The sequence below is a fragment of the Electrophorus electricus genome, chromosome 5, assembly GCF_013358815.1.
Source record: "Electrophorus electricus isolate fEleEle1 chromosome 5, fEleEle1.pri, whole genome shotgun sequence".
Taxonomy (NCBI): domain Eukaryota; kingdom Metazoa; phylum Chordata; class Actinopteri; order Gymnotiformes; family Gymnotidae; genus Electrophorus; species Electrophorus electricus.
The window spans coordinates 17,106,695-17,132,754 of record NC_049539.1 but is presented as its reverse complement, the minus strand read 5'-3'; the positions used below and the strand labels follow the sequence as shown (position 1 = coordinate 17,132,754).

The 26,060-nt window shown below is 39.2% G+C and overlaps 2 protein-coding genes across 2 annotated transcripts; both read left to right on the top strand.

The window, feature by feature from the left end:
* Positions 1 to 2,009: 2,009 nt before the first annotated feature.
* LOC113576933 (chemokine-like receptor 1) lies at positions 2,010 to 5,626 on the top strand. Its single transcript, XM_027009307.2, has 2 exons — positions 2,010 to 2,112; positions 3,092 to 5,626. Exon 2 carries the CDS (start codon positions 3,111 to 3,113, stop codon positions 4,032 to 4,034), a length of 924 nt encoding a protein of 307 aa, XP_026865108.2. The 5' UTR covers positions 2,010 to 2,112; positions 3,092 to 3,110; the 3' UTR covers positions 4,035 to 5,626.
* A 16,018-nt stretch (positions 5,627 to 21,644) lies between these two features.
* Positions 21,645 to 26,044, top strand: ficd (FIC domain protein adenylyltransferase). Its single transcript, XM_027009252.2, has 3 exons — positions 21,645 to 21,738; positions 22,624 to 22,956; positions 23,674 to 26,044. Exons 2-3 carry the CDS (start codon positions 22,674 to 22,676, stop codon positions 24,750 to 24,752), a joined length of 1,362 nt encoding a protein of 453 aa, XP_026865053.1. The 5' UTR covers positions 21,645 to 21,738; positions 22,624 to 22,673; the 3' UTR covers positions 24,753 to 26,044.
* Positions 26,045 to 26,060: the final 16 nt, after the last annotated feature.

The window sequence follows — 26,060 nt, the reverse complement described above, 5'->3', positions numbered from 1 at the left end:
TTCATTGTCAGCCAGAGGAGAACATCTCAAAAGGGGGATGAAACTGTCGTTTTCCTTTGGGTAATGTACAATGTCTGCATATAAACATGCTGTAGAACACTGTGTGCATCGCGATGAAGTGTGTTACATCACACTCTTGCTTAGTGAGGGCTGAAAAAGGATCCTAGCATGCAAGCAATGTTCCCTGACGTTCTCAGTATATAATGTATCAGTTGTCATACATATTTTGTTCTTTATGTGATTATAATTTAACAATACATTATCTCATTTTTTCATTGCCTTATTCATTTTCTGAAGCAGGGAGTCTTTGCATATTGCATGATATACTTTAACAAGTATAGTGTTCTTTTGAATAATATTCTTTCTCGAGATTCCATAAATCTAGGTGAAAGATATTTTCACCCTCCTTTATAGACTAGCAGGTGTGTGGATACTGAATTTTGACCAGAGCAACTTCCCACTTGCCATTTACTTCAAGGGGCTTTGCAAATTGTGCAACATTTTAATAACATAATAGCTTAATGTAACACATTACTTACATGAAGTAGGTACATGGTTAATCAACAAAATATCTGCTTAATTTAAATAACATTAATAAAATACTTAATGTAAGTGATGGTTTGACAGTATTTCTAGTTAAAGTATGTTAATCATAAATACCTTTTGTTTGTAAACATACTGTATAAAGACATTAACGTTGATTGTATTGGAAGCTTCTCTACTGCCACTTCATTTATTGTTGTTAATATTCTACTGTCTTTTGAGAGTTTATTAATCATCCACTCAAAAAGTGTTAACCAATTTTTTATTGGCATAGCATAGAGCACTTGCCCAAACAGCTGTGGAATGTAATGGCTGTTAAAGCTGCCTGTAAAGCTGCTCATGTGTGGCTCCATGCATATGCAAACTTTGTTCTGTGAAACATAGATATCTAATTTCCCCCAAATTAATGTTTTTAGTAAAACTACTCAAATTGGCTCATCGCAGCATTTTGAATCACATTAAATTATGTTCACTCAACTTATAATTCTATTGAGACATGATGCTGCAGTCATGGATTGGGGCACAAGTGGAGCAACTGGCAGACATTAAAGACAAAATGGCAGACATCAAGCCTGGATGTCCCAAACATCTGGTACTATTGGCCTTTTAAAAGTACATCTTCTGTTTTCCCATTTGTATGAAAACTAAAAGTGTAAATAATGTTGCTCTTGAGCTTTCATCACAAAGTTTGCAAAAAATGTGCATGTTGAATAAAATGTGCAATAATATATGTTCTGCTGACTCCTCTGGACTGTGATTTTGATAGACGGCACCTCAACAAACCTGAAGTAATTTTCTATTGGGACATGAGACTGGAGTCAGGGAATGAGGCAATTAAGTGGAGCAACTGGCAGAAGTTTAAAACAAGTACAGGCTCGCTTAACAAAACACAATAAATATTTGAGAAGGAGAAACAACCAAACAGATTACTAGGCAAACTTGGAAGCAAATGTCATGCTGGCGTAGATGTGAGTGGCAGAATGGAGGCTTGGACTGGCACGGCACAGTCTTCAGTGGAGGCTAATGCAAAGCTCTGTGAATGGGCACCTGCAGGAATAAATAGTTAAAACAAAACGAGGGATAGAGGATAGTGATGATTGTTAATAGACTGGTGATTGAGACCAGGAAAGTTATGGCTGCGTGCAGAGTGGTGATCAGTGTGTGTGAGTGTGTAGTGTATGGTTGGCTGGGTGTGTGACGTCTAAGTTGGAATAACTTTTTTTAAGATTTAAATATTTTCCAGTGGTGACTAATTAGCTACAGATGGATTCATCTTACTTTGGGTCAAGTATATTATGCAGTATATCTATGTGCCTTTTAACAAATGCCTCTTGTGGAAATGGAAATTAAAAGTAAAATTACTTGATATGATTTACAGGAAAGTTACAACATACTGCAATATAGAAAAAATGTTACTTGACTCAGAGGGAGGTTGTGGGTGGGACCAACAAAGCATTTCTCACAAATCAGCTATTTTGGCTGCTACACAGTGCTACACGCAACTAGTTCAGTGTTGTCAGCTGCAAAAAGGAAATACCACAGATTTATTTTTTGTTTTACATTTCTGAGGTAAAAATATCTTTAAGCTTGGTTATTTACTTTTATAGTCACTATGCAAAGTAAGATATCTGTGTTTCTTGTTACGTTGCAGAAACAATGTCTGGTTTATCTTCTGTATTTTAGACATGTGCATATGTAACAAAACTTTCATACAAGAGGATTTAAAGACAACCATATTCATGAGAATTTGATTTCAGCAACAGACAGGAAGGGCACCTGAATCGTGTAATTCTGTTGTAGTTTTATTTAAGTTGATTAAAATCTGTTTAAAAAATCAATAATATCAGCAGTAAATGTTGTCATGCATACTACATAATGAAAATACAAGTATGTAAAGCCAATAACGAAGTGTTTTGCCTGCAAAGTTTTGCCTGTTTTTTGAACAAGTTTAGAGAATGATGGTGTAATTTTGTGCAAAATATGATTACCTTCTTTTATAATTACAGTCCCCTATTACAATATGTCATCCTCCCACTTGCAAAGGCACTGGAGAAGCTAATCTTATAATCCTAAACTATTAATTGGTTTGTGCTGTAGGTAAAATCAAGTGGAAATTCCGGCTTTGTTTTTCACAACTCTCAGGCCTTACTTATAAGGTCTGAATACCCCAACAGTGTATTTTCTCCCTGTTAATAAATGTTGCACCATTATTCATACTCTATAAACATAGACAATTCACATTAATAAACCCTCTGTGGTCTATAGCCATTTCTGGTGTAGTTGATATATAGACCTCTGTATGTAGTAATATAAGTTTTACTCAAAGTAATATAGTTACTACATGCTTTGTCTCACGGCACCACCAAAGAACTCAGAGTGTTATTCTGAACATCCCACATGTGAGAGCTGGTGCAGGTACTCGATAAGAGACTCAGTAGGAGTTTAATGACACTGATGTCTTTGAAAGAGTAACAATCAGTAAATGTGTCTCTTACATTTTATTGTTTTTTGCTGTTTATTATCTCTCAATCTCACTTATCCATTTTAGGAATTGTAGAAGCATTAAGATGCCTTCCAATACAACAGACTACTATGACTATGACTCCCAAGATGAGGTTACATACCTTAACAACCTCAGGATGCTGTACATGGTTGGATATCTCATCATCTGCATCCTTGGCTTGCCGCTCAACTTCTTGGTCATTGTCACAGCCTGTTACTCGTACCATAATTTGAAAAAAACCATCAACAGCATGTGGGTACTGGCCCTGGCCGTGACTCACCTGTTGTGCTCCGCATTCCTCCCACTGCAGTTAGTCTATGCCTGGCACCAATTCAACTGGCACTATGGACCGGCTCTGTGCAAGGTCTCATCCTATGTGATCTACGTCAGCATGTATACCACGGCAGCAGCTCTGAGCCTGTGGAGTGTCAACTGCAGTGTGACCAGCAGCAAGTGCTGTGAGGGTCTCCGCACCAGATGCGTTAGCCACAGGATGTCCATAAACAAGCTCGTAATCTTGAGCACATGGACACTTGGGGTGGTCCTAAGTAGCCCATCGTTACTCTCCCGGGAACTTCGGTACACCACGCTGGGGCTGCAGTGCATCGATGACTATGATACGGAGAAAGAGAAAACGACGGATGAAGGCCTGAGATGGCTAATAGTGGTTGTTCTGTTTAGGTTTATGCTGGGAATTTTGTTTCCGGCATTTGTCATGTTCATAAACTGCTGTCTGGCACGGCGACAGCATCGTGATCTGGATGGGACTTCTAAGCGTGTTATCTGTTTAATAAAAGTGGCTTATTTTGTTTGCTGGACGCCACTGCTTTTCCTGGGGCTGCTTCAGATCACCATGACAACACCCAACCTGTTCAAATACATGTTACCAGCAGCCACTGTTCTGGCTTTAGCTCATTGTTGTGTTAATCCAGTGATCTATCTGCTGGTGGGGCATAGCATTAAATTGCAGTGGCTGTCAGAAGTCTAAGGTGACACTGCTGAGGAAAAATGCCATGGTGATTTTATAGCACTAGAACAGCAAAAGTCAGAGGAGTATTAAAGTAAAAGTATCGTTACTTCAACTAAATAACTTGAGCAGAGGTAAAAGTAGCCTATCAACACCAATTTAGAATCAAGAGTAAAAATATGTTAAGCTAAACATATTTAGAGAAATGAAATATAACACTTAGTGTATCAGAACAGGAGCTAAATTTATTGAGCAATGTTCTTCTCACTTGAAAGTTTTGCTACAAACTAAAAACATAAAGCTTGAAAGCAGGAGGTATGGCTAACAGCAAACCAGATCAAGTGTTGAAAAAAACAGAATATAGTGAAATTCAGCACAAAGAAATCATGGCAACTAATTTAGTGACTAAATGTGAATGATTAAAATGTAAGTAACATTAGTGAATAATTGTATAAATATTAAGTCTTTTTGGGGTTTATACAAAGAACCATTACCAGAGTATTCATGTCAGAAAAATATGGTGGGGAGAAAACATTTGGAAAATGCTTTTATCCAAAGTAACTTAAAATTATGACTGAGTACAACTTGAGCAATTGAGGGTTAAGAGCCTTACTCAGGGACCCAACAATGGCAGCAGGGGGCCTTGAGCTAGCAACCTTTTGTTTACTAATCAAGTTCCTTAACCACTGAGATACCACTGCCACAATGCAACCACAAAGACTAAATCAGCACAGGACACTGGAATTCCCAACCTGAGTACAGCCTCACATAGGATTTGATACAAAGACTTTCATTGATGTATAAAGATCTAAGAAGCAGCACACATTTATCATTTTAAAAATTAGTTGCATGAAGAATATGTAATTGTCCTCTTCCTTAAATCCAAATATTTTATTGTTTTGCAATGTTTTGTAATGACATTGCTTTGAGGTGTCTATGAGAATTTCTTGGCTAGTATAATCCTATACAGATCAGTGAGCATTGCTTCAAGAACAGCTAGATATTATTTTACATTTAACCTCTTAAACTCAAGTTTTTCAGTTATTGTTCTTATACCATATTACGCTATAATTTTATGTAAGATAGGATTAGAGGTATGTAGCTACAAGTGTAAGGACAGAGACTCAGGACCCACCACTGCAGGTCCTTGAAACGTAAGGGGTGCGTGCTGGAAAAAGAACTGTTTAATCTGCTGTCTATTATTGACTGTATTCATGTTTCTGTAAACACAGTGTGAAACCTATTCCTATCCAGAGCGTTTTCTCTTCATGTCATTATAGTGTGAAATATATATTTAGCTCTAGTCAGCTGTTTTTAAAATGTATTAGCATACTGACACCTGGCCTTGTTGTTCTTGAGTTTTGTATCTTAACTCTCTGAGATCCATTAGGGTCATTAGTAGTGACTGACACATCTTTGCCCAAATCTTGGATAACCGAGGAAATGAGGGTTTTCTTTATATCCTACAGTATATACCCTACAGCCTATTAGTTCTGTGTGACTGTTTTGTATGTATATATACATATATTAAAATTACAGCAGCAGTATAATTGTATTATCATGTTAATATGTTAAAATGCAGAGTTAATAAAGGCTCCTAGAAGTATATCCAAGCAGAACTGCAGTGTGTATATGCTGTGATAGAAAAAATAAAATATACGGCTTCCAAATGCCTTAGTATCAGCAAGTTAGGTCTTTACACCCAACAAAGATTGGCAGTCGATTAAGAAGAAATACAATCGATATTTATTGTCGATTTATTCTTAAATATATCATTGTGTTTTTAAAATGTCTGTTTGTTTAGCAATCTAATTGCACAATCATTCCTGGTCATGTATGCAATGGATGTCAGAACTAAAAACCAGGAACAAACAACAAGAGAGAACAAGAATAGGTCAAAAACAAATTCATTATATTATCAGGGTGTTTACTACTTCTCAATGACTCGTTAACATGTACAGGGCAAAGGAATAAATTTGAGATCCACAAAGGGAAAGGAGCTTCTATCGTAGGTTTTCCGGCTGCCAATGCCAGAAAGAGGTTTCCTTTACACACTTTGCATACCTAGCAGAGTTTAGAAACCGGGGGTTTGTTTTGGTAATCGGTGCTCTTAATATAGTGGTTGTACTTCCAAAATTCGGAAGCATAGTTATTAAATGCGAGAGCGCGATTCAAGCTCTCTCGAATTTCTTTTGCTCTCATGGAACACACATACTCTTCTACAAAACTGACTGTGCATTCCTGTCTCTTCGTGAGCACGTCGAGATTCCGAGTGCTCTTGCACTCGGAATTTCAACGTTATAACGCTGGCAGATGTTATTGGCCAATCAAAATGCGTTAAGGTATTTTGGCCAATTAAATAGTTTTTGCTTCCCAACGTTCCCAACGTGAACAGACAACAGGGAGAGACATTAAAGGGATTAAATAAACAGAACAGTACTTAAATAAACATAAAAACAAAGACAGCATCATGTGGACAGAGACGCGGACGTAGAGGAACTATTACAATCTCATATGCTTAGTTCATTTTCATATATTACAGTCTCATAATTTATCACTCATATATTAAAATAAAAATCCACAATCCAATTTCTAAATTAAGACAGTAATATCGATCATCTCATTTCTGAATATTTTTAATAAATTACTTTGTTTAGATATTAACAACAACCAGAATGTGAACATTAAGTCAGACAACAATTATTAAGTACTTAGAAACTAAACACAAACACCTCTCTCTATGCACAGGAGTGGCTCATGGCTTGCACGGGAACAGCTCGTGGCTCGGTTATGCAGAGAACATTTAATCTTTACTAACCTTGCATCTTTCCCTTTAACATAGACCCTTAAGAGGAGATCGAACCTGAAGTACTGGTCACTTTGAACCAGTTTCTAACATCTATGGCACCATAGCTAAAAGGATAGAGTCAAAAGGAAACACAGTCATGAGGGCACTCTGGATCATATTTTCTAGTTCTAGTAAGAACTCTGGCTGCTGCATTTTGAACTAGCTGGAGCTTGTTTAGGCACTTAATGGTGCAGCCAGATAGTAAGGCATTACAGTACTCCAATCAAATGCTTGGACTATCGTATCTGCATCATGCGAGGAAATGTTCCTAAAGTGGAGAAAGGCGGTCCTAGAGATATTATTTACATGAGCTTCAAAGTCACAGAAGATCTAAGCAGATCTTATTAGCAGTGGGGTTGAGGTGGGAGTGAGGAAAAGGGAAGTGATGCAAGAAGAGGGAAGCAGGCTATGCATCTGTGAGAAGGTCGTAGTGGTGATAAGGAATAAAGCTGGCTGGGATCCGATGAAGATTAACCATTTGCTACTGTTTGTTGTTTGTTGTTATCAGGTTTAAAAGCCAAAAGATTTTTAAATTGCCTCTACAACCCCCTTTGTACAATGAGACACACAAGAAAAGGGCGAAGACGCCAGCCTTGTGATCAACTCGTCTGTGCCCTCCGGCTTCTCCGGACTCTTTAACATTCCTTTATGTAATTTCATACCTGTCCCTGCCACGGTGTCTGTTCCCACCACGTTGTATGTGTCAGTCGCTTTGTCCCCCTTTGTATCAGTGCCTGTCAGTGTGTCCGTCCCTGTGTATGTTGTCGTCTTGGTCCCACGCCCTCCCTGTGTTCCACACCTGCTCCTCATTGTGTGTCGATAGTTTGCGTGTATAAAAGTCTGTCGTTTACGTGTTCCTGTTGTTGGTGTTCGATCTTGATAGCCTGTGAGCTACGTCTCAGTGTTATGTGTAACAATAAACGTATGTTTCTGCGCTACACGACTCGTCCCCGCATCCTGCTTTGCCTACACTTGTAACATTGTCAGTGCCAGGATGCCTTATACTCGGCTGATACAGATGATTGTAGCACAAGAAGGTCAGCGAAAGTCTTGCGAAAATAGGGAATATGTCTCAGACAGATGAGGACAAACAAAGACCTCTTTGGCAGCGTTTGTTGCTGCGCAATCACCTAGATAATTACCCCCTACTTCATCATATCTTTTACCTTGACAATTGCTAAACGACTGGGAAGTATACATGCTGCAACAAGTCCACAATAAGAGTAGAATTTGAATGTGAATGTGTAGAATGGGCTTACAATCTGCAACACCAAAAGCTCTAGCATGGGCAGTTCTGAATACATATGATTAATCATCAAAGAAAGATGGGGTGTTTTGTAGGCAGGCTTTAGTCCACAATATGGGATTACTGTCATGTGTGGTGGCTCAATCGCCAGCGAAACCCTGTTTTTCTTCTGCATGCCAAATATATGTGCATGTTCTTTTATCCAGTGGCCTCTTATTTATTATGACGTGAACCTGGTCTCTCTATATACATCTTGTAATAAACCGGTATGAAATGTTACAGTAAAGCATAGAAGAAAATATCCTCATATTATTGTCAAGGCATTTGTGTATATTAACATACAGTATTAAAACATTCATATAGGGTTTAAACTTTTAACTTGTTTGGCTGTATAACAAGGGATGAAAACAATACTGAATGACCATTTGTCTCGGTTGACCCCTCCTAGCGTCCCTGTCTCGTGTCTTTATTTTGCTTTACTTCCTTGTTGTGGTTCCGTCCTTAGTTTCGTTTGCTCCACCCCTCAAGAGTTGCACCTGAGTCTTGTTTAGTACTCATTAGCCCATGTATTTTATCACTGTGTTTGTGCAGTCTTGTGGCTGGTCATTGTTAATACTAGCCTATGTGTGTAAAATCCTAGCCCTTGTTTGTAATTCTTAGTTGTTCTTGATTCCTAGCCATGTGTTAATTCTAGCCTTCATTTTTTTCTAGCCTTTTTGTTATATCCAGCTTGTAGCCATGTATTCTGGTACTCTACATGTTGGCTCTATCACCCTGGATTGTTCAAATGATTATAATTCTGGATTTGCCCTGAATAAATCTCGCTCTTCGTTGCCTATGTGTCCGCCTCCTAACGTTATAACATTATATCCATTGATATTGCACTTATGTTCTCTATTTGTGCTTTTTAACCCTATATTTGTGCCCCTATTTCTATGTGAATCACCATCTATTTTTGTCTCTCATTTTTTGCCAAGCCAAGTTTATAGGTTTCCCATCACATTAAATATCTTCCTGTGTTTGATCCTTGTGACGCATGATGGCTGCGTCATGCCTTCAGCCTTAGGTCAGCCTCTGGCGAGCGTCCTGTAAGATACATTCCCCATAATCCTGTTTGTTCCCTATCCCCTGAATAATTGTGTTTATGTATCCCCCTTGTCTTTCCCTGTAAATACAATTCCCTTCCTTGTTTTGCCCTGATTTCAGTTTAAGCTGTTCTATTGTTATTGTTTTATGTTTGACTTCTGCCTGCCTTCCTGTTTTTTTGTGGTTTTTGCCTCCACCTTGTCTGGTTTGTTTGCTTGGATTGACTTCTGTTTTGTTACCAACCTTTACCAGTTTTTAACTTTGAGCCTGAACTGTCCTTTAAACAGTTAAGCCACTGAACTCCGTCTCTGTCTGACAAATCTGACAGATGTGCCTAAATAGAAATGCCAAGTCACGTGACCTGCCATGATTTGCACATAGTGTTTCTGAATGTTTCAGCATGGAAAAAAGACACTTTTTGGACCTTTGGACATGCCCTTATAACTTAGCAATGTATGATTTTTCATATGATATTAGCAAAACTTTAAATGTCAAATGACTCATATGAAGAAATAAAAGCTTTTTGTGGTGTTGCATGCATTGGATTTGTGGATCTGGAGCCAAGCCTAGACACAGCCATTTTTCACCAGAAGGAGAGAAGGGAATCAGCTTCCATTATTGCAATATCACTTCTAACGAACAGCTGCAATTCCCTTAAAAATTCCCTCTCAATTCCCTCCCTTTGAAATCAACACAAATCAACACTAAAATGCAACACAGGGCATGAAGCAATGTAGTCAATACCATCCATTTCTGGCACTGTGGGTATATTTCCTCAAGGCTTGATTAGACATTGTCTGTAGATCTGCTGATAACAAGCCTGGTTAGTCCAGAGCATCGTAAAGAGGCTTCTGCTTCCCCCAAAACTGCACTCATGTGAAACTTGCACATGAGTTTAAAAGCTTACACATGACCGCCTTTAAAAGTTCTCTCACATTTACATTGTGTACCACTGCACTAGATTTTTTTTCCTTTATTTTAAAAACAGTTACTACTGTTCACACCAGTTGAAATTAACCAGTGGGTTGATTTGTTCATTTCATTTAAATCTTGCCTTTGAACCAACATATCCGCACTAACAATTAGTACTATAAAAACACTAATATTTAAAACACATATTAACTACACTTTTTTTGTATGACAGTGTTCGTCATACTGTCACTGTCTAAATGCTTATTACAAAGCATTTTCTGAATTAAAAGAGCACTTGTATATGAGGCATTTTAGTGATTTTATTTTCCAGGAAATTAAACAAGGACTAGACATTTCCCCAGTCCACTGTGCTGCACCTGATAAACAAAGTTGTGATGTTGGAGCAGATTTCTCTAGAACACTGGGGCACAAATAGCACTTAGTTAAGTCCCAATCTAATATAAACATTCATGGCACTTTTTAACACCAGACAACAGTGAGCAATGTAAACCTCGGAGACTCGTAGGTTTCTTTTTCCAACTGGAAGTTCACCCAAAGGTCCCCCTTGGAAGCATGAGGAATGTTGTGTAAGAGGATGTGCGAAATGTTCGCAAGTGAAGCTTATACCAAAACCCACATGATCCACTACCTCATTGTTTCCATAAAAACAGGTCTCTTTCTGGTATATTTTAACATTATATTCATGTGCGATCATCACAAAACAAATGTCTCAGTTTAGCAGTATTACATAGATGGAAAAAGGCAGTTTAAGTAACATTATATATGTGTGTGCATCAAATGAAAGATCAGAGTCAATAGTAAAACCTAAGATTTTTTCTATGGTGTCGAAGGTGTCGAACACAGCACTGTGATCTATAAGAAAGGATCTATAAGAAAGGAGATGTGTCCTTTATCAGAGGATATTAAGAAATTATTCACCAACTTAGTTAGTGTGTTTTGCTGCTGTGATGGGGTCTAAATCCAGACTGAAATAGTTAGTTACTAATTAGTTACAGAAATATATATTTTTTAAAGTGTAACCCTAATAAACTGTAAGGTAGTGGGGAGAAAAAAATGATCTACTATTATTCTGAGATGTACTGGCAGCCGAGTGCCGCAGGGCTGGAAACACAGATTCCCTTGACTTGGTGAAAAATGTATTAACAATTAACAAAAGACAATGGTGGCAATGGTGTTATGAGAACGCTGTTCTGGGACTGGGATGTCAGTTCTTTCTTAGAGAAGAGTCAAATATTTTCTTCTCTTGGCATAAGATTCTGTTTCCAGAGTCTGTTTGTACAAAGTATGTGCTTCTGCTGTTTCATATTATGAAATGGGGGCCCATAAAGGAGAAAATAAATATTCAGATGGAACTGTTCGACAAGTGCAATTGGTTTATTTTGATTTCTGTTCTGTTTGCTTTGATTCACTCTTTACTATACTATTGGTCCTAAGACCTGAAGAAGGGGTAAACTTTTGTCTGTAACGTTACGTGCTGCAGCTGCCGTTTTCATTAACGACTCACAAAGAGACATTGGTAGCGACAATAACCAACAAAGGGCGGGCACACAGACAGGGCTTTGAAAAGACACACAAGCTATTAACATTAAACCCTATACACGTGTGTGCAACCCCCGGGGGGCCGTGGTTACAAAAACAAAGACACGGTACATTTGTGAGTCCCCCTGCACGGGAAGGGCTGTACTACGTGACTTATGGTAACAGAGCATTCCGTGACAACGCCCACTCTATCGCCGTGAGGCCGTAGCAAGGTCAAAGAATGATAAACGGCTAACGGAATGGATAATGTAACTGTTAAAGTGTAAGAAAAAGAGAATGGAAGCACAGACATTGGCCTCTTTCTTTGGTGTATTGGTGCATAATACAGAGGGTTTTATTTACAAACAAATCATCACACTGGTACAATTGCTTTGGAAGTGACCCAGGCCAAAACAATAAACAAGACCCACACTAATGAAAGAAAATACACACTAAATAATCCTAATAAAAAAGTAACATTCAAAAAACTAATTAACTATCTAACACATAAACAGAAGCAAAAACCCACACACAACAAATACAAACACAAGCCAAAACTAATTGCTGCAGTAGCCACCAACCACTCCTTACCTGCCTCCGTCTCTCTTCTGCCTCCTGTCACGGTTAGTCCCTCCCATCTTCCATGTTCCATGTTTTCCCTACTTGTGTATTTTAGTTCCATGCCATAGTTTCGTTTTCTCCATCCCTCGTTTGATTTTCCACACCTCATTTAGTTCACGTTTTTAAACCCTGGTGGGAGTGCTACAAAGAACAACTGACAAATCACTGTAAACAGATTTGAGACAGACAAACAACTGAAAGACAGACAACACATGCAGGGATACTGCAACAGGAACAGAGTTCTCCTCCTGATAAACTTATCTGATAGAAGAAACTCTAGGAGACACAGACATAGGGAACAAAAAAGAAACAAGAGAACAAAAAAGAAAGACAAAAGGAGATTCTTGCTGATTCTTAGTGAGTCTTAGGAGATTACCATTTTTAGCATGCTTGGCAAATATATTTCACGCACCCAGGCTTCACAAAAACTTTTGGGAAGTGTTAAATATATGAGTGGCAGGAAGCCAGCAGCTCTCAATCCTCAAGCCCTAATGTAAGCAGATCCATCTGTAGGCCTTGTTATTACTGACAGCTATGTACAAGAGCAACTAAATGGAGATATGTGAAAGAACAATTGAACCCTCTGCCTTGACACAGCACCAGCAGGTCACGTATGTGTTGAGTGTGAGGGGAAGTGGGGGTTGTGTGTAAGCAGGAAACAAGAGGATACTCTCAGTGCTTTAACCACCCAAATTTAGTGTCTTTAAGATAACTTAAAGAATTATTTAATAAATATCTATGTTGATTAAAACAGTTAACATCATGCCTGTAGTTCTATGTACAGTATAATGTATTTTAATACAAATTAAAAGTATAACATTTGCACAATAACTCTCAAGAACGCATCATCTTATTTTAATACTGATTACATTTTATTTCAATGTTTTATAAGCAACATGTGCATACATAATGTGTATAAATATTTTATATATATTTTATGGCATTGTCACGGTACGGCCCCTCCTCCCAGACGTGTGTGTGTGTGTGTGTGTGTGTGCGTGCATGCGTTTGTATGGCCACACCCTGTTCCTCATCTGTGTCGATATCGTGAGTCACAGACGTTGTTGGTGTTTACCCTCGGGTGCGCTACATTATTTTTTTGTCCTACACGGCTCATTCCTGCATTCTGCCTAGCCTCCACTGTAACAAGCATTACATGCATGAAACTTATACAGGAAACATAAACTGTTCCCAAGTGTATATGACTAAAATAATGTCGAGCTTGGATTTACAGAGTGAAAGTTCCAAGAGGATACTGTTTGAGAGAACTTCTGACATTATATGCATTCTCTGTTAAATCTGAGTATATTGGTGTTTCTTCCATATATAAGATGGCTATATGTAAAGTTATAAAATATAGGATATGGGACTTTATATTTTTAGAATCAGAATCAGGTTTTATTGTCCAAGTATGCTCAAGTATACAATAAATTTGTTCTTGGTTACAGTACCTCGCCCAGCACAGTTGCTTGTACACAGTACAACGAGAGACATTTCCACCACATTCACAACACACGCATACAGTACACTCACACACGTACACACACAGTAATACTTGTGAACCATACATGTTCATCAATTGTTAATGTTACTCTTTGTATTCCAGAGTTCATATTTTCCTTAAATAATTTATTGGTGCTTTACTGATGCCGAGGGAAATTGCTGTGTCACAGAAGCATACATTTGGCACAAGAAACAGGGATAACTGTGTAATTCTAAATATCTAAGTGTTCTAAAAGGACATCCTAAAAATAAAATTGCTAGATTGAATAGAAATAACAGTTACAGGAACAAGAGTTAAATACATTCTAAATACATTCATGAGGTATGCACATGATATTATATGAGCATCAGCATGTATTCCACTAAAACAAGTATGGGATGGTTCAGGCAGCTTTGACTTGAACACTGCACAGGTGTTAGAACTCCAGACTAGGCTGTTTTCTAAGTTCACACTGAGGTACTTATAAGTGCTAACCACTTCCATGTCCATTCCATCAATGGTGACTGGTGATGCGGGAGGTTTGAACCTCTTAAAGTCCACCATCATCTCCTTTTTCTTCCCAGTGTTGATTTGCAGCTGGTACAGTTTACACCAGTCTGCAAAGCCCATCACCAGTTTCCTGTATTTACCCTCCTGTCCATGTCTGATATAGCCCACGATGGCTGTGTCATCTGAGGATTCATTCACCTGCATCAGCTAAAGCTTCTCCCCAAGTAACACAGGCTGAGCAGCAGGCCAGTAGTAATTTACTGCCGCTGGTAAATTATAAGAAGTCTTATGACTGACTGGGACATTTTCTAACTGCAGCTCAGGTTCAAGGTGTTCTTCTTCAGTGAATGTAAATGTGTTTCTGTTGGACTGGTCCTGAGTGTGTGGCAGGGGGTAGCTTGTTCAGAGCAGGTGAGGTGTGAATGTTCAGTCTTGAGGAGGTAAGGACTGTGAATGCTGTTGTATAGGCTGACTCTTTGATTTTACATGTTTGGAATGTAATTTGTTTCTTACTTATTAGTGTAGAATCCAATTTCTAAATTAAGACAGTAATATTGATAATTTCATTTCTGAATATTTTTAATGAATGACTTTGTTAGATATCGACAACAACCAGAATGTGAACATTAAGTCAGACAACAATTATTAAGTACTTAGAAACTAAACAAAAACACCTCCCTCTACCCATAGGAGTGGCTCATGACTCGCACGGGAACAGCTCGTGGCTCGGTCATGCAGAGAACATCTAATCTTTACTAACCTTGCATCTTTCCCTTTTACATAGACCCTTAGAGCATGCCTCACTTTTCCCCATTATCCTGTAGATTTAATAGGACACATATATACTTTGTGCTTTCCTCAATAAAGTGGAACTCTCTTGATTCACTACCCTGCTCTCAATGACTCTTAACTTTGCCAGATCGATCTACAGAGGGCAGAGGGTAACTTGGAGGAGATCGAACCTGAAGTACTGGTCACTTTGAACCAGTTTCTAACAGCTATGGCACCATAGCTAAAAGGATAGAGCCAAAAGGAAACACAGTCATGAGGGCACCCTGGATCATATTTCATAGTTCTCATCAGAACTCTGGCTGCTGCATTTTGAACTAGCTGGAGCTTGTTTAGGCACTTAATGGTGCAGCCAGATAGTAAGGCATTACAGTACTCCAATCAAATGCTTGGACTATCGTATCTGCATCATGCGAGGAAATGTTCCTAAAGTGGAGAAAGGCGGTCCTAGAGATATTATTTACATGAGCTTCAAACGAGAGACTGGGATCCATAATAACTCCAAGATCTTTAACTGTTAGAGAAGATGTGATTGGGAGACCATTGAGGTTTACTGAGTAATAAGAGAGTGAGGACCTAGCTGTCTCTGGGCCTAATGGAAACACCTCTATTTTGTCAGGATTAAGTGAAAGTTCCTCAATATCCAGTGTTTGACATCTTTCCCAGGAAGAGGGGAGACAGGATTTCCACCCCTGCCCCTAGTGAACCACCACACAGTAATCCATAATTTACTTTAGGTCAGGACCAGCTTCCTACTGTTAATTCAGCAAAATCTGAGTTGGAATTAGTGTCCCTTTCTGTCCAGTCTGATCCCTCCATGTGCTTGGAGACCAACCCGAATTCAAGAGACCAGAGTCAGTTGTAGTCACAGAAGATCTAATTTATTAGCAGTGGGGTTGAGGTGGGAGTGAGGAAAAGGGAAGTGATGCAAGAAGAGGGAAGCAGGCTATGCATCTGTGAGAAGGTCGTAGTGGTGATAAGGAATAAAGCTGGCTGGGATCCGATGAAGATTAACCATTTGCTACTGTTTGTTTTTTGTTGTTATCAGGTTTAAAAGCAAAAAGATTTTTAAATTGCCTCTACAACCCCCTTTGTACAATGAGACACACAGGAAAAGGGCAAAGCAGCCCCCAAAACTGCACTCGTGTGAAATTTGCACAGGAGTTTAAAATCTTACACACCACCACCTTTAAAAGTTATCTCACATTTACATTCTGCACCACTGCACTAGATTTTTTTTCCCCTTTATTTTAAAAACAGTTACTACTGTTCACAGCAGTTGAATTTAACCAGTGGGTTGATTTGCTCATTTCATTTAAATCTTGCCTTTGAACCAACACATCCGCACTAACAATTAGTACTATAAAAACACTAATATTTAATACACATATTAACTACACTTTTTTTTGTATGACAGTGTTCGTCATACTGTCACTGTCTAAATGCTTATTACAAAGCATTTTCTGAATTAAAAGAGCACTTGTATATGAGGCATTTTAATGTTTTCATTTTCCAGGAAATCAAACAGACTAGACATTTCCACAGTCCACTGTGCTGCACCTGATAAAGAAAGTTGTGATGTTGGAGCAGATTTCTCTAGAACACTGGGGCACAAATAGCACTTAGTTAAGTCCCAATCTAATATAAACATTCGTGGCACTTATTAACACCAGACAACAGTGAGCAATGTAAACCTCGGAGACTCATTATATTCATGCGCGATCATCACAAAGCAAATGTCTCAGTTTAGCAATATTACGTAGATGGAAAAAGGCAGTTTAAGTAACATTATATATGTGTGTGCATCAAATGAAAGATCAGAGTCAATAGTAAAACCTAAGATTTTTTCTATGGTGTCGAGGGTGTCGAACACAGCACTGTGATCTAGAAGTATAAGAAAGGAGATGTGTCCTTCATCAGAGGATATTAAGAAATTATTCACCAACTTAGTTAGTGTGTTTTGCTGCTGTGATGGGGTCTAAATCCAGACTGAAATAGTTAGTTACTAATTAGTTACAGAAATATATATTTTTTAAAGTGTAACCCTAATAAACTGTAAGGTAGTGGGGAGAAAAAAATGATCTACTATTATTCTGAGAGGTAACGGCAGCCAAGTGCCGCAGGGCTGGACACACAGATTCCCTTGACTTGGTGAAAAATGTATTAACAATTAACAAAAGACAATGGTGGCAATGGTGTTATGAGAACACTGTTCTGGTACTGGGATGTCAGTTCTTTCTTAGAGAAGAGTCAAATATTTTCTTCTCTTGGCATAAGATTCTGTTTCCAGAGTCTGTTTGTCCAAAGTATGTGCTTCTGCTGTTTGTTCCCACATGTGTTTGTTCCATGTTTTCCCTGTCTTGTGTATTTTAGTTCCATGCCATAGTTTCGTTTTCTCCATCCCTCGTTTGATTTTCCACACCTCATTTAGTTCACGTATTTAAACCCTGGTGGGAGTGCTACAAAGAACAACTGACAAATCACTGTAAACAGATTTGAGACAGACAAACAACTGAAAGACAGACAACACATGCAGGGATACTGCAACAGGAACAGAGTTCTCCTCCTGATAAACATATCTGATAGAAGAAACTCTAGGAGACACAAACATGGGGAACAAAAAAGAAACAAGATAACAAAAAAAGAAAGACAACAGGAGATTCTTGCTGATTCTTAGTGAGTCTTAGGAGATTACCATTTTTAGCATGCTTGGCAAATATATTTCACGCACCCAGGCTTCACAAAAACTTTTGGGAAGTGTTAAATATATGAGTGGCAGGAAGCCAGCAGCTCTCAATCCTCAAGCCCTAATGTAAGCAGATCCATCTGTAGGCCTTGTTATTACTGACAGCTATGTACAAGAGCAACTAAATGGAGATATGTGAAAGAACAATTGAACCCTCTGCCTTGACACAGCACCAGCAGGTCACGTATGTGTTGAGTGTGAGGGGAAGTGGGGGTTGTGTGTAAGCAGGAAACAAGAGGATACTCTCAGTGCTTTAACCACCCAAATTTAGTGTCTTTAAGATAACTTAAAGAATTATTTAATAAATATCTATGTTGATTAAAACAGTTAACATCATGCCTGTAGTTCTATGTACAGTATAATGTATTTTAATACAAATTAAAAGTATAACATTTGCACAATAACTCTCAAGAACGCATCATCTTATTTTAATACTGATTACATTTTATTTCAATGTTTTATAAGCAACATGTGCATACATAATGTGTATAAATATTTTATATATATTTTATGGAATTGTCACGGTACGGCCCCTCCTCCCAGACGTGTGTGTGTGTGTGTGTGTGTGTGTGTGTGTGTGTGTGTGTGTGCGTGCATGCGTTTGTATGGCCACACCCTGTTCCTCATCTGTGTCGATATCGTGAGTCACAGACGTTGTTGGTGTTTACCCTCGGGTGCGCTACATTATTTTTTTGTCCTACACGGCTCATTCCTGCATTCTGCCTAGCCTCCACTGTAACAAGCATTACATGCATGAAACTTATACAGGAAACATAAACTGTTCCCAAGTGTATATGACTAAAATAATGTCGAGCTTGGATTTACAGAGTGAAAGTTCCAAGAGGATACTGTTTGAGAGAACTTCTGACATTATATGCATTCTCTGTTAAATCTGAGTATATTGGTGTTTCTTCCATATATAAGATGGCTATATGTAAAGTTATAAAATATAGGATATGGGACTTTATATTTTTAGAATCAGAATCAGGTTTTATTGTCCAAGTATGCTCAAGTATACAATAAATTTGTTCTTGGTTACAGTACCTCGCCCAGCACAGTTGCTTGTACACAGTACAACGAGAGACATTTCCACCACATTCACAACACACGCATACAGTACACTCACACACGTACACACACAGTAATACTTGTGAACCATACATGTTCATCAATTGTTAATGTTACTCTTTGTATTCCAGAGTTCATATTTTCCTTAAATAATTTATTGGTGCTTTACTGATGCCGAGGGAAATTGCTGTGTCACAGAAGCATACATTTGGCACAAGAAACAGGGATAACTGTGTAATTCTAAATATCTAAGTGTTCTAAAAGGACATCCTAAAAATAAAATTGCTAGATTGAATAGAAATAACAGTTACAGGAACAAGAGTTAAATACATTCTAAATACATTCATGAGGTATGCACATGATATTATATGAGCATCAGCATGTATTCCACTAAAACAAGTATGGGATGGTTCAGGCAGCTTTGACTTGAACACTGCACAGGTGTTAGAACTCCAGACTAGGCTGTTTTCTAAGTTCACACTGAGGTACTTATAAGTGCTAACCACTTCCATGTCCATTCCATCAATGGTGACTGGTGATGCGGGAGGTTTGAACCTCTTAAAGTCCACCATCATCTCCTTTTTCTTCCCAGTGTTGATTTGCAGCTGGTACAGTTTACACCAGTCTGCAAAGCCCATCACCAGTTTCCTGTATTTACCCTCCTGTCCATTTCTGATATAGCCCACGATGGCTGTGTCATCTGAGGATTCATTCACCTGCATCAGCTAAAGCTTCTCCCCAAGTAACACAGGCTGCACTGGAGAAATAAAAAAATGTCACCCTCACAGTAATACCTGATTAGAGTGTGCTTTGTTCAGCAGGTAGGTGACCGCATCATCATCTCCAATGCCATCCTGATATGCAAACTGCGGAGGGTCCAGTATTGGTCAGACCAGTGGTCTCAGGTGAGCCAGCATCAGCCTTTCCATTGTCTTCATCAGGTGGGATGTCAGAGCAGCAGGCCAGTAGTAATTTACTGCCGCTGGTAAATTATAAGAAGTCTTATGACTGACTGGGACATTTTCTAACTGCAGCTCAGCTTCAAGGTGTTCTTCTTCAGTGAATGTAAGTGTTGGACTGGTCCTGAGTGTGTGGCAGGGGTTAGCTTGTTCAGAGCAGGTGAGGTGTGAATGTTCAGTCTTGAGGAGGGAAGGACTGTGAATGCTGTTGTATAGGCTGGCTCTTTGATTTTACATGTTTGGAATGTAATTTATTTCTTACTTATTAGTGTAGAATTTTATGTAGAACCCCTCATGTGCAGTTAAACAAGTCAAAATAATGGTTAACTCATGGCTGGTGCACCAGCAAAAAGAAATAGCCGGTTTCCATTTAGCATGAAGACTCAGTGCAACAGTTGAATGAAAGGTTTGTAATAAGCCACCCTGCAACATGAGCAAAGATTTGTGTGACAATTCTGTATGGAAACAGATGTGGTGGAAGAGCACAAGTATGTCAGCTTCCTACTACAATCTCATATGCATATTTATGCTGGATCTCATATACAAAGATGGATTTTGTTCTCATAGACGACTAAAGGAAGAGGACTAAAGAACAGTGTTCACACTGTCATTCATGGTAGAGCAAAAAATAAAATGTTGCCCATCACTTCCATCACTTGGCTAAATTTACTGACGAGCTGCAAAAAGAATGCTTGCACCTCATTTTTATTATTCATTTGTTTGTAGTAATATTGTAATAAAAAGATATTTAAAAAATGTAACAAAACTGAAATAACTACATGGTTCTGACATGCTTGAATATTTCATATTGCATGCATATTCAATAACACTGTTTATTGTGCAGAGTATCAATTTGGTGGTGCTGTTCCACACTACACACCGGGGGCATCTGTTATAAATGGGTTTGTGGGGCTAAGCACTCCATCTTTCAAGTACTAGGGACACCAGAGTAATCGTATTTTTGCCATCCACGTTGTCTGATTGGTTGTTAAGCAATGCCTTGAAGTTGAAGCAGTTTGTTTTCGACGTCTGTGCACCTATGAACAATAGCACCACCTAAAGGTCATATGAGAATTGGTTACGATTTGATCTAGCCCCGAGCTATATTTTAACGCAATCTATCTTGCCAAGTGTGTTTTGACGTATTCCACACAGTGAAACGCCCCCTTGATTACGTGTCCACTTGGGCTCGTTTTTGTAGTCAACATTTTCTACCTTCACTTTCCGCCTGTACTAGTTGAAGCAGAGAGCCTATAAAAAAGCATCATACTGACTGTAAAAGTGTTAAAGAAAATGCACGGATGATCATAATATATCCAAATATTGAAAGAATATTAGGCCAAAAATATGATATTATCACAAAACTGATCTAAAGCCAATCTTGGTAAATTTATTTAAAGAAATAAAAAATACTGGAATCGTGTCCCTTTACTCCTCTTCACTTTTCCGACTTTAATAAACCGCTTTGTTAATAAAGTGCATCGTTTGTAACCAGAAGTGTACGATACGATTATTCTAAACTTTTACATTTATGGTACAAAGGCGGCGATTCCAGCGCGGTCAGTAATTGGCCTCCAAAGCCAATAGCGGGTCAGAATTGTTTTACCCAATCACAAGAATCTGCGATTTTTTTACCCAATCACAAGAACCTGCGATTGTTTTACCCAATCACAAGAACGTACGATTGTTTTACCCAATCACAAGGACCTACGATCACGAAACTATATTGTTGCTTGGTGTGTGTAAGTACGTATCGAGCCAATCATGGGCTACGTTGAATATCAAACACAACGAATCAGAATTCATCTTAAATCCACGTAAGATTCAAGGAAGTTGGCAGTATCGTTTTAGATGTAACATGAATATTCACAAATTTGTAGCATTTTAGGGAAAATCAAAGCTATTCCCTGATCTGTGGGTAAGTTGTAATATTTATGTGATGTTCTGTGAATGTTTGCTGCAATAGCTAAGCGTCTTACTTGTTTTTTTGAATGAACGTATGAGCTATTAGTTGTAACATGGGCTATTAGCTGTGTTATTGTGTGTTAAATTAACGCATTAGCTGATCAAAGTAGAAGTGCAATAGATCGTTGCCAACTATCCCATGCTTTGAAATTCCCCAGTTTCTTCTATCTAGATGATGTAGCAAATAATGGTTAACCATCTGCAACACGTCTTGTTGCCCTGATAATTATTGAATCAGAGAAAATGCCAACTTTGGGTAATGAAGCAGTGGTAGTCTCATATGTCCAGAAATCGCTGCACATTTTTGTTTTTAATATCATCAGTTCATTGCCTATCTTGTCAAAGCTGATTCAGGGAAGTTTTTTGTTGTTTTGTTTTTTGTTTTTTTTTAAAGAGAGAACGCAAAAATGGGCACTTTACACATTGCATATAGTTGGAAACCACAACACCAGAGTTAAACTATTTCATGTTTGTATTGCTTTACTTTCTGCCTGCATTGTGATTATGATAACACGTTAAATATATGAATGGTTACTGATCAGTGTTGGTGCAGTTTGTAAAAATGGCATTTTTAAGGTTCCTGCAGTGACACTTTTTTAAAAAGCCCTACGGACTTGCTCACTTGTTTCAGCCTGTTTTATACATCCAAGATTAGCTGGCATGCTGGCTCCTTTTAAAACATTACATCACAGCTTCATGACTATTATTATTCACTAGGACAGTGGTGTGTGTGTGTGTGTGTGGCTTACTTGAAAGTCTGTGACCATACCTGTTCTGTTAAATGGCATCTTGAAGCCATTTATCGGGCTCCTAAACCTGACCCTTTACTTTTTCACAGGGTGATCCCTTCCCAGCCAGAATGCTGCACATGTTACTAAGAGAACCTGGATGGCTAATTTGATGGCAGCGTTAGCAGTATTGCGTCATGCTGGCAGTAGTCCTCTGCTATGGGGATGGGGGCCTATTCTCTTCGTCCTGTTGGGCTCAGTGTTGGTCCTGCTACTCCCCCTAGTGGGTGTTGAGGAGCAATGCTGTGCTACGCTGAAAGGTGTTGCCCTCCTGCGCTGTCAGCTGCGGGGCAACACCCATCGATCTGCGGCGCATTCTACCAGCCTCACTGTGCCCTACACTGCCCTTGCGCTCCTGCCTCAGAAGCCCAAGCCCAGTAAAGGTGGGATGGAGGAAGGACTGTAAACCTTTTATGTTGTGGCTGTCTCAGCCCTGAAGGGACAAAGCTGTTTTCATTTTCCCTGTCCCAATACATCTAGTTCAGCTTGTTGGGTAATAAAGACCTTCATCAGTTGACCCAGGTGTGATTAGAGGAGAGAAAATAAATGCAAAATAAAATTGACACCAGTGCCAAATGTATTCTATCCATAGGGAGAAAAACATACACAACAGCTGTAGAAAAGGTATTATCCTCGGTCCTTTACATTTGTAGCATTTGGCAGATGCTCTGATTCAGAGAGACTTTGCATATTTATGAGTATGACAGTACGTGTGCTCCCTGGGAATCGAACCCATGGCCTTGGTGTTCCTAGAATCATACTCTACTTGAGAATTCATGAGAATTCTTTTGTGCAGAATTCATCAATGTCATCATTTAAGAAACATTACTTTTTGCATAATATTCTATTAGAATGACTTTAGCCCATCTAGCCACATGTCGTATTTTTGCTACATCACTCAAAGCTGAGAGGATGTGGGAAAAAAAATATCATTCCATGTTTTCACAGTCCAATCAAATCTTGATTGATGAAGTGAAACTCTGCCACCAGGTGAATATAGTTTCATTCAGGTGAAAAATTATTTTGGCAAAAGAAATGTCGTTATGATTTCCATTTCATGTTGTCTTTTAAAGAGCTTTCATGGTTTTCTATTTCTACAGAGATACAGTTGGAGGCTAAGGCAGCTCTGCAGCAGGCCATGGAGATGAAGAAACAGGGGAAGAGAGAGAAGGCACACAAACTGCTCATGCACGCACTCAATATGAACCCAGACTTTGTGGATGCCTTGACAGAGTTGGGGACTATATTAGAAGAAGAGAAGGATGTGGTTCAAGCTGACCATCTGTATAGTAAAGCGCTTGCCATTTCCCCGTGCCACCAGAGGGCACTAGTGAGCCGGGATCGCACTCTGCCACTGGTGGAGGAGATTGACCAGCGCCACTTTGGCATCATCGATGGGAAGGTAAGGCGCCTCATGTCCATCCCGAAGGGCAACTCGGCGCTGCGGCGAGTCATGGAAGAGACATACTACCACCACATCTATCACACAGTGGCCATCGAGGGCAACACGCTCACGCTATCTGAGATACGGCACATTATTGAGACTCGCTACGCTGTGCCCGGCAAAAGCCTGCAGGAGCAGAATGAGGCCATCGGCGTGGACGCGGCCATGAAGTACATCAACACCACGCTGCTGCCGCGAACGGGCACCATCTCCGTGGACGACATCCTGGAGATCCACCGACGCGTGCTGGGCTACGCCGACCCTGTGGAGGCAGGCCGCTTCCGTACCAACCAAGTCTTTGTGGGCCACCACATCCCGCCGCACCCCAGTGACCTGGAGCAGCACATGCAGGAGCTTGTGCAGTGGCTGAACTCCGAGGAGGCGCTGCACCTCCACCCGGTGGAGCTCGCTGCCCTGGCACACTACAAGTTGGTGTACGTGCACCCGTTCGTGGATGGGAATGGGCGCACTTCCCGGCTGCTTATGAACCTTGTGCTGATGCAGGCCAGCTACCCGCCAATCACCATCCGCAAAGAACAGAGGGCTGAGTACTACGCCGCCCTGGACACGGCTAACGAAGGCGACGTCCGGCCATTCATACGCTTCATTGCCAAATGCACAGAGATCACGCTGGACACGTTGCTTATAGCAACCACGGAGCATGCAGTCGGGTTGCCTGGAGCAAGCAGTCAGGCTTGCCTCAACTGTAAGCAGACCATACCAGTACATAACTGACAGGCTGAGAATTGGCCTTACGTTAAGATCATGGGAAGATGGTCACTTTGGACACATGTTTTGCACTCTAGAAATAATAGGATTATTGCAGGGATTCTGGGAATCCCCATTTGTTCTGGTATTTATAAGGGTCCAAATGATTTGTTCCAACTAATCAGTAAATCTCATCCTTGAGCCTTGCTTTAATCAGTAAAGTAAGACATTTACTGTTTATGGATAAGCTTGATGACCATTTTGTGATTGCATACAGGAACAAAAACGCACAACAAAAAACGTACATGTATGTACATCTAAACAATGATGAACATAGCTGTGTTTGCAACTGCTTTTGAAGCAGCATTGTAAGCCTGAGTCATGCAGCCTTTTAATCAGTACATGTTCAGAGAGTGCTTAAAAGTCTCTCACTTAAATGAATTAGACATGATTTTTGTTACAAAATATACCTGTCTGGTTCATAAAAAGCCCTTTTTAAAGAGTTTCTCAGAAGACAAATGAAATCAGTTTGAAATCCATCTTGGGCAGGAATGTAGCCAAATTATTGCTTTTAGTCAGGGTGATTTATAAATTTTTACAAATACTTTTACTTTTTTGTTAGCCACACTGGCAATGTTTGGCCATTATGCTTTGCCTTCTATTAATCTACCTTGTCTTTAGGAATTTTTCATTCAAAATGCTTTTTAGTTTTGGTCTATGCTTGACCTACTTCTGGGACAATACAACCATTATCCCTCATCTACCAGTGTGAAGTAACGTGGAGTTAGGTTTTTTAAATTGATTTATTTTATTAACTACCTGTAGTGTTATACAGAGACAACAAATATGGGTTTTGTGATTCTTTAGCCAAAAAGGTTTTGGCTCAAGGTTTTGTTTTGACATTGGTTTCATTTTAAATGTCATTAAGACAGTCAGCACCATCAATGTATGTAATTACTTTTTAGTAGTTTAAGGAATACCCCCTTCAGTTTTGGTTAAAAGAGTAGTTACCCCTCTGGGTTGTGTGAAGTCAGTTACCACGTTATTAGTCAAATTAAGTATTGTTTTAAGTCCTACCAGTGGAATTATTGTTTTGGGAGCTTTTTTCCCCATTGCATTTTTCTTCTAAATTCCACATTTTGATCGATTTTTAGAATTTTATTCTACCAATACCACAAAATCAAGTTGTGCCTCATGTTCTTTTGTTTTGCACCCAGAAGCACTTTCATGTATTTAAATTAAGACTAATTTATTTTACAAAGATATGGAGCTATTTTATTACTGAGTGGAAAAGGTTCATTAAATTATTGGTAACGATGCTTGCATTGTCTTGGT

Bases quoted from the DNA above. Each gene is read 5' to 3' on its own strand.
- LOC113576933 (XM_027009307.2), top strand. From the start codon at position 3,111: ATGCCTTCCAATACAACAGACTACTATGACTATGACTCCCAAGATGAG.
- ficd (XM_027009252.2), top strand. From the start codon at position 22,674: ATGGCTAATTTGATGGCAGCGTTAGCAGTATTGCGTCATGCTGGCAGT. The intron at 22,957-23,673 runs GTGGGATGGAGG...CTATTTCTACAG, and splicing joins GAAGCCCAAGCCCAGTAAAG to AGATACAGTTGGAGGCTAAG.